At 43.7% G+C, this 12,223-nt stretch overlaps 1 protein-coding gene across 2 annotated transcripts in view; it reads right to left on the bottom strand.

The window, feature by feature from the left end:
- Positions 1-8,534, bottom strand: part of CERS4 (ceramide synthase 4) — a 54,697-nt gene extending 46,163 nt beyond the window's left edge. Inside the window, exons 1-2 of one of the 2 annotated variants that reach the window (XM_035568167.2) lie at positions 8,402-8,534; positions 2,929-2,983 (exon numbers count right to left, since the gene is read on the bottom strand). In XM_035568167.2, the coding sequence (XP_035424060.1) occupies positions 2,929-2,948 (20 nt within the window). In that variant the 5' untranslated portion in view covers positions 2,949-2,983; positions 8,402-8,534. Of the gene's footprint in view, positions 1-2,928; positions 2,984-8,390 lie in introns of both variants that reach the window. The other variant, XM_050715635.1, reaches the window with a different exon arrangement.
- Positions 8,535-12,223: the final 3,689 nt, after the last annotated feature.

Raw genomic sequence — 12,223 nt, 5'->3', positions numbered from 1 at the left:
GCTTAGAGAGAAGAATGAAATTTTAATTACTAAAATTAAGATTTTGAAAATGACACCCTTATACTTCTAAAACTAGTACGTTTTCATTATTTTTCTTTCATTTCAAAACATAAAACCTAAAACTTTATCTGAGAATAGCATCTACATTCCTAACTTTACAGCAAAAGCAAAATACATTTAAAACATTGTCTGAGAAACAGCAACCAACAGAAAGATTTCCCTTTCTCCACAACTAAAAGAACTGACTCACTTTTCACAATCATTACTGCTTAATGACTAATGCAATCTACTCTATGATGATATTTATTAAAAAAAAAATATTGAATATGAACTATGTGAGCTGAGACAATCATACCTCTACCAGTTACAGTGACTGGATAAGTGAACATAACCCAGGCCAGAGTGACAGCCACAGCCATTTCAATTTCCCTGTACAAAGTTAACATCTCTGGCTGTCACAGCACAGCCCTGATTCATGTTAGCTGAGCTCAGGGTTTATTTTTAAAACACAGATACTCAGGGTCACTTTCTCCTTTCTTCAGTTCACCACAAATCGATGTAATTACTGGGGGAAAATAACTTTACAAGATAAATCACATAATAATTATTTCAGGAATTCTGATTTCAAGTTTTTTCTTTAGTATCATCTCTAAACAGTAAAAACAAAACAAAACAAAAAGCAATGATCTTTTGTTTAAAAATATTAAAAACAATCTCTGGCATAACATCTTTCAAATCCTTCAGAAGGTGGTTATCTTTCACATACGTATGAAGACAGATGGACAATAAGGAAGCAGTTCCCCAGAAAAACTCTGACAGTACCCCAGTGGGTAAAAATAACCCTTGTTACAGAAAAATAACCCAAACAGAGCCCGTTTCCCTCTTTCAAGTTTTTTTTTCTTTCTTTCTTTTTTTTTCATATATTACATATTCTCCCACGTGCCTGGTGATAGGACGAGGGGGAATGGGCTAAAGTTGCGCCAGGGGAGGTTTAGGTTGGATATTAGGAAAAACTTCTTTACCGAAAGGGTTGTTAGGCATTGGAATGGGCTGCCCAGGGAAGTGGTTGAGTCACCATCACTGGAGGTCTTTAAAAGACGTTTAGATGTAGAGCTTAGTGGTATGGTTTAGTGGAAGACTTGTTAGTGTTAGGTCAGAGGTTGGACTGGGTGATCTTGGAGGTCTCTTCCAACCTAGATGATTCTGTGATATATATATATATATATATATATATATATGTAATGGAGACCCACAATAAAATTAAAGCCTTTACTTCAAACAGAAGGACAGTCAAGGATGTGGAACAAAGATCTGCAATATATTTCAGCAATCTGAGGAAAACAGCCCACAGCTAGAAAGCCTGTGTGTGAGGTCTGGACCATGAGTGTCTAGCAGGACCAAGGAGAGTAGCTCTGTCTCCTTCTTCTGATAGAACGGATGTACCTGGTGGAGAGCATTGGCTTGCTCAGCTTAGCTTTGGTAGCTTTATGGTAGCTTTTCAACAGACATCAGCCCAGGCTGGGTAACAGCTCCTGAAACTGATAAACCCAACATAACGATACAAGAACCTGCACTATGTATGCAGTACCCCAGCTCTTGGTAGAGTTTCCTATACACCTGTTCATCAGATGCACTCCGGATCTAAAGACTGTGTTAGCTGGAGCTTTTACAACACAACCTGCAGTGTGTTGCATTGCAATCAAAAGCATTGCATAAATTCCACACCTGTGACATGTTACATTGCAGATGTGCCTGCAGCACTCAATTAATATATTAACTAGAACAATTCAGTTTACTAGTAAGAAATAATTACATCATCTGTTTTTAAGTACATTCTTGTGTCAGATAAAGACACTTGCTTTCCCCTTTCTCTTCAGGTAAAGGCATGGGTTTTCTGCTACGGGAAATAAATTTGGAATGGACATCAGGAATACAAGCATGAGATAAAACATAGGGTACAATAAACTGTCCTGACTCTGGAAATCTCATTACAATTTTGTTCTTATCAACAGGCTATATACCATCTATAAACTATCTACTTCACAGCTGAAGTAGAGTCAGCTCAAAACCGCTCTCACCTGTTTACGTTGGATTTTAGTGTGAACTTGTTCTATCATAGTAATGTTTGGATGCATACAAAGAGTTAAAATTAAAAGAAGGAAAAAAAGTGATCTTCCAGATAGTGCTGTGAGTTACGGACTCAATCTTCAGCATTTCAAAGGCAAATATATGTTAATCAGTGCCCACAGTACAGAAAACAAGACAGACTATTTGTTTTGATTTGTGGATGTTAGTCCTCTGAAATTATATAATCTTCCCTCTTGTGAATTTGCTTTCACCTGAACAAAGCCAGACTGCAGCACAGGTGACCACAGCGAGGGAGGAAGCAGACGTTTCCTTTAAGATTATATCAATGGGTGGAGAGATTCAGCACCACCTCTTAAACTTTGAAATGAATCTCCTGCTCTGTCCAGAGTGAAGAGATTCTTCTGCTGTCACAGGTTTTTGATAACTGAACATAAAGCGTTAACAACACTGCCAACTGAACCCAACACTGCCAACTGGGAGTAGGCCCTGGGCCTCCACCCGTTCCTGACAAGCACTCCCATTTCTGTGCTACAGCCTGCCTGTACTCAGCATAAGTATTTGTGAGGCCTCACAGTGAAACAGGCTGAGAGAAACATTTGGGTTAAAACATTTTTTTTCTTTTTACTTGGGTTGATTTCCCCCCACACCAGTTCCTCAGCGCAATTTACCACATGGTTTCAAAATCATCTGTGCAGGCTAAACAAGATAGGGAAGAGAAGCCCAAGTGGCTTGTGGCAGGACAAAGGTGTTCATTTATCGTTGACCTCAATCTGATCAAACTGTAGTGCTGCAGAAAACATCTCTGCTGAACAATAAAAACCTCCAACTGCTACATCATACCTGGTAATATCTGGATTCATGTCATCAAGTCCTTATTGACCTCTGGAAAAGGAACCTGAAAAAAAACAAACGCTTAAATATTCTATATACATAGCCAAAAGTAAATTCTGAGTGTACATATTCAAATAAATTGCAGGGACCCTCAGCATCACATCATTCTATCTGTATTCCTCCCATATTTCTCCTAGAGGTGAGTAGGAAGCTTACAAGACCTTCCCTTACTCATGTTTGACTTGGAAAAACAAAAAGTACATGATAACACCCTTGCTGCATTTTATCCTCTTAGAGAGATGGCTATGAATTAAGATTTTAAAACTCCCTGAGAGATCTTTCATTTTAAATAATTGCTTCCGAAGTCTTAACACAGCAGCTCAGCTGCTAGAGGATGGATGTTAGAATCTGTTGCAAGCAGAGGTCACAAACCAGTTGTAAAATAAGCAAAAGTCAGAGCTATGTCTACATGGCTATAGCCTTACCATCTCCTACAGAGATTTTCTGTTCTCTCACTAGTCTGTAAAGCATTGTCCTCAGCTGTACATATTTCAGAAAATATGAACCTGTCTAGATCTATGAGCCAGAAAGCAAATTTATCCCCAAAAACTTTGCATGGGAAGTTTCTAGAAGATTTTAGAAGCTGGTGTTACAATACAGAATAAAAATTTAGAAAACGGTTATAGATTTCTTGTCGTCGCATAATATTGTGTTTCTAAAGGACCTTGTCAACAACAAGCACGCAAAAACAGGTGTATTCTTTATTGCATACAATAAAGATGGATAGTACATCCTAGCTTGATCATATTTCTGTTCGAGGAAGAATTAGCGGAGTGATAAAGTAGCAAGAAAAATGACACATTTGTCCAAGGAATTAAGAATGCATCTTCATCTGCCACAGCTCTGAATTGCTGCCTTGAGGTAAATCTCAATACAACGTCTACATCTGGGAGAAAGACTTTTAACTGGAGCTGGAATTATCCTTCTGATACAGGTGTGGTTTCTTCTGTTTAGTTCATTCTAAAAAGAGATTTTCAAATGAAGACCTAGGTAAAATTTGTTTGACAACTGATGTACGAACATTCACTTAGGTTTCTGAGTTTCCAGATATATAGGCTTATTCTGAATACTCTTGTACTGTTGACCGTCTTTATTTCTACTTGCTACATAATGCTACTAAAAACTTAGGGCCCAAGGACTCACAGTTTTCTCAGAAACGTTCAGATAATGACCAGACTTTCCCTGGTTAGATCAGTCAACAAAATACATTTTAATCTCTCTAGAAGTCATCTGTCAATGTACTGTTACGAACAACAGAGAAGCTGTACGTGGAAGGATCGAACTCCCCATCTACATGGAAGTAAGAGCTGTCAAAATGTCCTGCTACAGGTAGAAATTTATTTTCAGGTCTTTCTTTACATGTGTTCTCAAATCTATGATAGTGTGGACCAACATGTGAACCAGTCATGGCAGTCAGGTGAAGTCCACAGTGAGGGGAAAAAGTGAAACATCTCACTGGCTTTAAAAAAGGGTAGAAAGGAAGACCCTGCAAAACACAGACCAGTGAACCTCGCCTCTGTGCCTGGGAATATCGTGGATCAGATCCTCCTGGAAGCAATGTTAAGGCATATGGAAGACAAGGAGGTGATTTGAGACAGCCATCATGACTTCAACAAGGGCAAATCATGCCTGACCAATCTGGTGGCCTTCGATGATGGAGGTCTGCTATGTCAGCTGACAAGGGAAGACCAAGCGATGTTATCTACCTGGACTTCCCTATGGTCTTTGATACACTCCAACACAACATCCTTGTCTCTAAATTGGAGAGAGATGGATTTGATGGACTGGAATTGGCCAGATGGCCACAGCCAGAGTTGCAGTCAACAGTTCTATGTTCACGTGGACATCAGTTGTGAGTGGTTCCCCTCAGGGGTCTGTACTGGGGCCAGTATTGCTTAATATCTTAATTAACAACATAGACGGTGGGATCAAGCGCACCCTCAGTGAGTTTGCAGATGATGCCAAGCTGAGCGTTGCAGATGACACAACAGAATGAAGGGATTTCATCCAGTGTGATCCGGACAGGCCTGAGAAGTGGGCACACATGAAGGTCAACAAGGCCAAGTGCAAGATGCTGCACCTGAGCCAGGGCAATCCCAAACATCAGTACAGACTGGCTGACAAGTGGATGGAGAGCAGGCCTGTGGAGAAGGGACTTGGGGGTGTGGGTGGATGAAAAACTCAACATGAGCCAGCAGTGTGTGCTTGCAGCCCAGAAAGGCAATTGTACCCTGGGCTCCATCAAAAGAGGAGTTGCCAGGAGGCTGAGAGAGGTGATTCTCTGCCTCTACTTCAGTCTCTTGACACCTGATGTGGAGTACTGCATCCAGCTCTGGGACCCCCAACATAAGAAGGACACGGACTTGCTGGAGCACATCCAGAGGAGGGCCACAAAACTGATCAGAGGGCTGGAACTCCTCTCCTATGAAGGAAGACTGAGAGAGCTGGAGATGTTCAGCCTGGAAAAGAGAAGACTGGGGAGACCTTATTGCAACCTTTCAATACTTAAAGGGGACTTATAGGAAAGACGTAGAGATTCTTTTTACAGAGGTGTGTAATGTTAGGACAAGGGGTAACGGTTTTAAACTAAAAGAGAGTAGATTTAGACTGGATATAAGGAAGAAAATCTTCACTATGAGGGTGGTAAGACATGAGGTTGCCCAAAGCCCTGTCCAACCTGGCCTTGAGCATTTCCAGAAGTTGTTCATCCATAACTTTCACTGATCTAGTGAAAGATGTCCCTGCCCATGGCAGGGGGGAAGGACTAGATGGTCCTTTCCAACACAAATCATTGTATGATTCTATGAACAAAAGATAGCTGAACTTTTAACAGGGGTATCTATCTCAAAGAACAGAAAGCTATTAGACTTTCCTGAAACCTTTTTATTTCTTGAGCCCTCTTAGGCTCAGGAACATAATCCACATTGAGCCCTCTTAGGCTCAGGAACATAATCCACATCAATCGACTTTCAAAAAAACACTCAATTTCAGAAATGACTGACAAAGTGATTCTTGTGTTTACTGGACACCACTAGGTCTGTAGAAGATTGGCTGTTGTTGTGATACTGACTCTTCAGAACTTGCTCTCTCCTTCAGACCAAATACTATTTAAATTCTGAATAGAAAAGGATGTCAGAAAACCACAAGTAACCTTCAAAACCACAATAAAAATGCCTTCCATCAAGCTTGTGACCTTGTTCAGAGAAGAAAAAGAACTTCCTCAAGTGAAGCCCCAACTTCTGGGCTTCAGATTTCAGACAGGTCAGTGAGTGTCCCCAGGTAAACTTGGGAGGAAAGAGTGGATAGCTTAGACACCCTCAAGCACCACCACTGTCTTCATTTCTTTGTAGACTAGGGTGTCCTTAGACATCCTCTAAGAACAAGTGGAAAAGGCACCAGCCCAGAAGGGACATTTTTAATGAAGTATATCATTAATTCCTCAACCACTGCCTGTAGAGATTGCAGCAGAAATCTAGTCTTTCACTCGTGAACAGAGAAGCTGAGTCTCTCTGAATTATGTGAGTGATAGGCTACAATAATAAATCCAGTTTCTGTGGACTCAGGTGGACTGCAATGGAAGGGCAATGTAATAATTACTTTTCACTGCATATATTTGCTCTCCTTCCTGCCAGAAGCAACTATCAAATTGAGAAATCTCTTCTCTTTGCTTTATCTCCTTAATGCAATTCTAACAGAAGAAGGGAATTAATAAAATTAATATTTTATATGAATTTCATCAGTTTGTTACAGCTAATAACCCAGAACAGGTATTCCTCACTGAGTAGCATTGATTCTAAATAAAGAGAAATTTTGGCTTAATATCAGATGCACTGTTCAGTTTTGCCAGCTTCTTTGATGCACTGAAGCATCAGCATATCACAGTCTGATTTTTTCCAACATACAGCCTTGGGTTAACAATATAAAAGAAATCGAAAAAAAAGCTCCTTTGGATTTCTAAGTCTCTGTACATCTCCTAAATATCTTGATAAACTTGAGCTTGCAGATAGATGAGTCACCAGCACATTTTCATATCTTGCAGTTGTCTCTGGTCAGTCAGAAGAAAGACTGGCTCCTTTGGAGGACAGAAGTCTCCACGTTTGTCCCCTCAAACACACTTTCTGTCTGACTTTTGCAAAACTTAAATACGACTTCATGTTAAAATTGCAAAACGAGAAAATTTTATCTTCAGATGTAGATAAAGGTGTAGGTAAGAAAGTAACCATATTCAAATCTTCCTAGCTAAAATTGAGATGTCTGAATTCATATAATTCATCAGCATCTATCCTGGAAACATTCATTTCATGCTCTGATACCTAACTTGATTCAGACTGAACTGCCACTGCCTCATAAACTTACCATACAAGCTGGCTTTAAATGATTCCAGAAGTGCAAACTGCAATCTAAAACTTCTTTTTTTTCTTTCAACTTTAGCCTAAGCTGTTTTTTTTTTTATTTTACTACTTGAATTTTGATGAACAAATAAATCATTTTTAAAAATGATTTACTATTATAAAAGATTTATAAACGTATTCATGAAGCCCTGTGGCCAGCTTTGCCTTTTTTTTTTCCTGGGAACAGTTTTCATTATGAGCAAGAAAATTTTTTCTTTAATTTCATCCTCCTTCCATGCAAAGGGTTAAGAGTGAAGTACTGAAGACTCAACCAGCAGCTACCTACAGGAAGACAGAATGGTTTCCCAAAAAGTACCATTGCAATTGCCTGCTCTGACCTTCTTCACCGCAAACACAGCTCAATACAACCCCTTATTTCTGTACTGATTTCATACTAACTGGCTGTGCTATACCAGAAGAACGGAAAGCTCTCCTTTTACAGCTGAATGGCACGAAGGATTTTTCTTTTCCCTTCCGACTGGCAGCCAGCAGCAGGCCGACCAGCACTCCACCCGGCAGCAGGTGAGACACGGATCCTCCCAGCTCTTCCCACAGCACGGCTCTGCTGGGGCGGGGGGGGTGCCATGAGGGCACCCTTTTGGCTGCTCCTTGCAGCCCCAGCAGGAACCCGTGCCTCAGCAGATCCTCGCACCGTGACGGCGACTCCCCCGGCCACACAGGGGCCGCCGCCCGCTGCTCGGGCCCGGCGCCCGCGCTGCCCCCGCAGCTCCCCGGCACAGCCGGTGCCCCTCACCTCCGCCCCCGCCACCCCTCCGGTCACGGCCGGCTCCCCGCGGCACCGCCGGCTGCGCGGGTACCTGACCCCGAAAAGCCTCCGGCACTGTCGCTTCGCCCCCCAAGCACTGCCCGCTCCCCCGCCAGGCACCGTCCGTCCCCCGCAGCCCCCGCTCCGCCAGCGCTCACGCACTCTCCCCCGGCCCCACCAGCCCCGCGGGCTCCCGCCGCTACTTCAGCCGCCACCTGCCGCCCGCTCCCCCGCCAGCCCCCGCCGGGCCATACCCGCCCCTCACCTCCACCTCCCCCGGACACTGCCCCGGCCCCCTTTTTCTCTCTCTCCCCCGGGGCGGCGCCGTCCCGGTCTCCGCGGAGACCCGAGCGGCGTCCGGGCGCTGCCTGCCCCCGGGCGCGATGAGGAGGCGGCGGCCTCAGGGCGGAGCCGGGCCGGGCGCTTCTCCCAGCGCGGCAGGGAGGACCCCGGGCGGCGGCCGGGCCTGGCCTCCCGGCCTCGGGGAGCTGCTGTGGGGAGGTCCCGGTTGGTCTTTTCCAACCTTAATGATTCTATTCCACGATCCGAGTGGGATGGTCCTGTGCTGAGCCCCGCGGGGAAGCGTCTCGCAGAGGCCAGAGGGCTTTGATCACAGAATCATAGAAACACAGGGTTGGAAAGGACCTACCAGATCATCTAGTCCAACTGTCCTCCTGTCACCAATACTACCCACTAAGCTGCTAAATCATCTCTCTCAGCACCTTGTCCAGACACTTCTTGAACACCGCAAGGGACAGTGACTCCACCACCTCCCTGGGCAGGCCGTTCCAGTGCCTGACCACTCTTTGAGAGAAACAATTTTTCCTGATATCTAATCTAAATCTCCCCAAGCACAACGTGTGGCCGTTGATGGACACCCAAAGCCATAAAGATGGGCACCCAAGGCCGTAAGTGGGGCACCCAGGCCTGCAGGGGCCAGGACATGAAGAGAGTGTGGGGAGGAGAGCAAGGGAGGAGAGGCTGGTTCTGGTGACCCTGGATGAGCCTTGCCAGGAGCGATGCACCTAGGAGGTGACAGGACCGTTACAGAAATGTCCGTGTGTGTTTCAACATTAAAGGAAAATTTGGCCTGTTTGCCTTCCCCAAGAGGGAACGAATGTCTCTAGGAAGAGAAGTAGGTGTCATGAGCTGGAAGGGACAACTGTGCTAGGATATACATGCCATGGCAGCACTAACACAGATGGAGTACCACCAGAACAAAGCCACCGATTTCCTTATTTTCTCTGATCTTTCACTGCATGTCAATACTGTTCTTTGCATGGTGCCATTTATAGCTGTCAAAGTGAGAATTAAATGCTAATGAATTAGCCTAACTATTACTTTATATGCACTTTTCACAAGTGCAAATTAAAAGATAAGGAAGGTGTCATGGGAATCTTCATCATGAGACTCCTGCTCCTGCTGCAGTTTGATGGAATGGCAGCCATCCTGCCACTGCCCTTCCAAACCAGCTCCTGCTCCTCTTCTCATCATACGTGCTTCCCCCTTTTCTTTTGCTAGTTACCTCTTTTACTTCCACTACTCTCCTAGACCTCTTTGTAACAGATCTGCTAATTTCATGCCTGCTCTATCACTTGTGTAAAAATACATTCTAAAATGCACACATATGAAAGTACGGACATGCCATTGTATTTTAAAATCCAAACATTGTGCATCAAGCAGGACATACAGCAGCCTATAAAAGCTTAAATGGATGATGCTGGAGCCCATTTCTGCAGTTCCATGTTTCTTTTGCCAACAGTGAACCTGGTTAGTTTAACCCAGTATTTTCTTCATAAACATTGTAAGAAAAGACAGAATAAAGTCCCTCAGCAAATCGCAGCTGCCCTTTACATGAAAAAACAAGGGTTGAGTACTACATGTTATTTCAGCCTCTCGATGAGGCAAGTCAAAACAAGGAGGAAGAGCTAATACGGTGGACTACACCTTTGGAATCACTGCAATACAGCTGGGTAGATTTTAAGGCCAGAAAAAAAAATGTTAAGCTCATCTATTCTGTCCTCCTGAATTACGTAGGCCAAAAAAAATTCCACCCCATCATTCTTGCTTTCAAGTCTTGGGAGTACAGATCATGTGTACTATTATTGTTTGCCAGTGTGCTATAATGCATTCTTGGAGCACTTAAGACTGTTCTCTCATCTTACTAAAACACTTTCCATCAGTTCTTTATTTCCAGATTTTTCTAAAGCTGTAGGCAGTATGGTTTTGATAAATATAGCTGTAAATACCTGTGTAGATAGAGCTGTTAACAATTTAAAAACAAATTTAGTCACTTGTTAAAGTTTTTTTTGCTTACCGATTGTATTTCACATGCTCAGTTCCAATCAAGCAACACACAGTCAAGCATGTAACTGACTGATGGCTTGAAAATGGTTTCTGCTCCAGATTGCCATGAATGTACTAGCATCTGTACAAATATACTGGTGAATATTTGCACAAAGTATTTGGGCCCTAGAGTAATAATGTCAAGAATCTCTAGCCATATCATATTCCCTTGGGTGGACCCCAACGCTCCTACATGCATTAGTGTTCCTGTAGCTAGTTGAATGGCATCATCAAAACCAATTTAAAACAGTGCTTGACCAGCAGTCTCTGTATTGTAAATCCAGCTTTTCTGGGTTTGATCCAAAGCCTGCTGACATGAGTGAAAAGCTCCCACTGACTTCCAAAGGACTTGGATTGGGCCTTCCTTGGGCAAAAATCTGCTAATTTCAGAGCAGAGGGTAAATAAAACAGAAATGTTCAAAAACGCTGGAACAAAGGAAGGGGCTTTGCTCGGGGTGTTATTTGTCTTTCTCAACCCCTCACCCTGGTTAGCTGTGACTTCCTCAGTTACAGAGGTGGAATATGAGTCACACTGCTCAGAACAGAAATTTTTGCTTAATCACCAGAGTCACCGGCACACAGGGCCATCGTCAAAACACAGCACAAACCTCAATGCCCCAAAGCAATTCAGGACACAAGGCCTTGGTGAGGAGCCCTGGTGCACAGGGACACGACCTGTGCATACCTTGTCTTTTATATAAATCATGACGCATTTTGAACTCTGACTGTGAGTGCTGAACAGTGCTCCTCATTCTGACTGTAGAGGGTGCTCCCTTAAAGACTTAAAAGTTACCGGTCTTTTTATAGTATGCACCTTGAGACATCCAAAGGGGTCTGGAACACAAAGATGGACATGCAGTCTCTAAATATCAGGCTTCTTTGATTTTTTTCAGGAAATAATTAGGATTTGAGGTACTTAAAAATAACTTTAAAACAAGCTGACAAACCCATTTTATTATTTATATTACAATATATCTATGAGTAAGAAAAACTGGTAGTTTGAATGTGATCATTTATCCGCTAGCTGCTTAATGTGGGCCAGATGTTGAACAATTCCTCTGCTTATAGTCTATGAAAGAGTCACCCTTTGGAATTCTGTTCGTCGAGTCCGAATAAATCTCTGACCAGATCTGGTGGTCAGTTTGTCTCCGATCTCTTTGGTTGTGATGTGCTGGACACCCTGAATGTGCCCTGTGTCAGCCTGGACAGCACCCTCAAGTGGAAAACCAAAGTCCCTGTACACCCAGTCTGTCCCTCTCGGTACAACTGAACTTCAGACATAAATGGGTACTGGTGAATATACAGCATGGTCACAGAATCACAGAATCACAGAATTGTAGGGGTTGGAAGGGACCTCCAGAGATCATCGGGTCCAACCCCCCTGCCAAAGCAGGTTCCCTAGAGCAGGCTGCCCAGGTAGACGTCCAGACGGGCCTTGAATATCTCCAGAGAAGGAGACCCCACAACCTCCCTGGGCAGCCTGTCCCAGTGCTCCGTCACCCTTATCGTGAAGAAGTTCTTTTGCATGTTAGTGTGGAACTTCCTGGGCTCCATTTTGTGGCCATTGCCCCTTGTCCTGTCCCCACAGAGCACTGAAAAGAGGTTGGCCATGTCCCTCCATCTCCCACACTTCAGGTATTTACAGACATCGATCAGATCCCCTCTCAGCCTTCTTTTCTCAAGGCTGACCAGACCCAGGTCTCTCAGCCTCTCCTCCCAGGGCAGATGCTCCAGGCCCCGT

Source organism: Cygnus atratus, chromosome 26, assembly GCF_013377495.2.
Source record: "Cygnus atratus isolate AKBS03 ecotype Queensland, Australia chromosome 26, CAtr_DNAZoo_HiC_assembly, whole genome shotgun sequence".
Taxonomy (NCBI): domain Eukaryota; kingdom Metazoa; phylum Chordata; class Aves; order Anseriformes; family Anatidae; genus Cygnus; species Cygnus atratus.
This window is presented reverse-complemented; position numbering and strand designations above follow the sequence as displayed.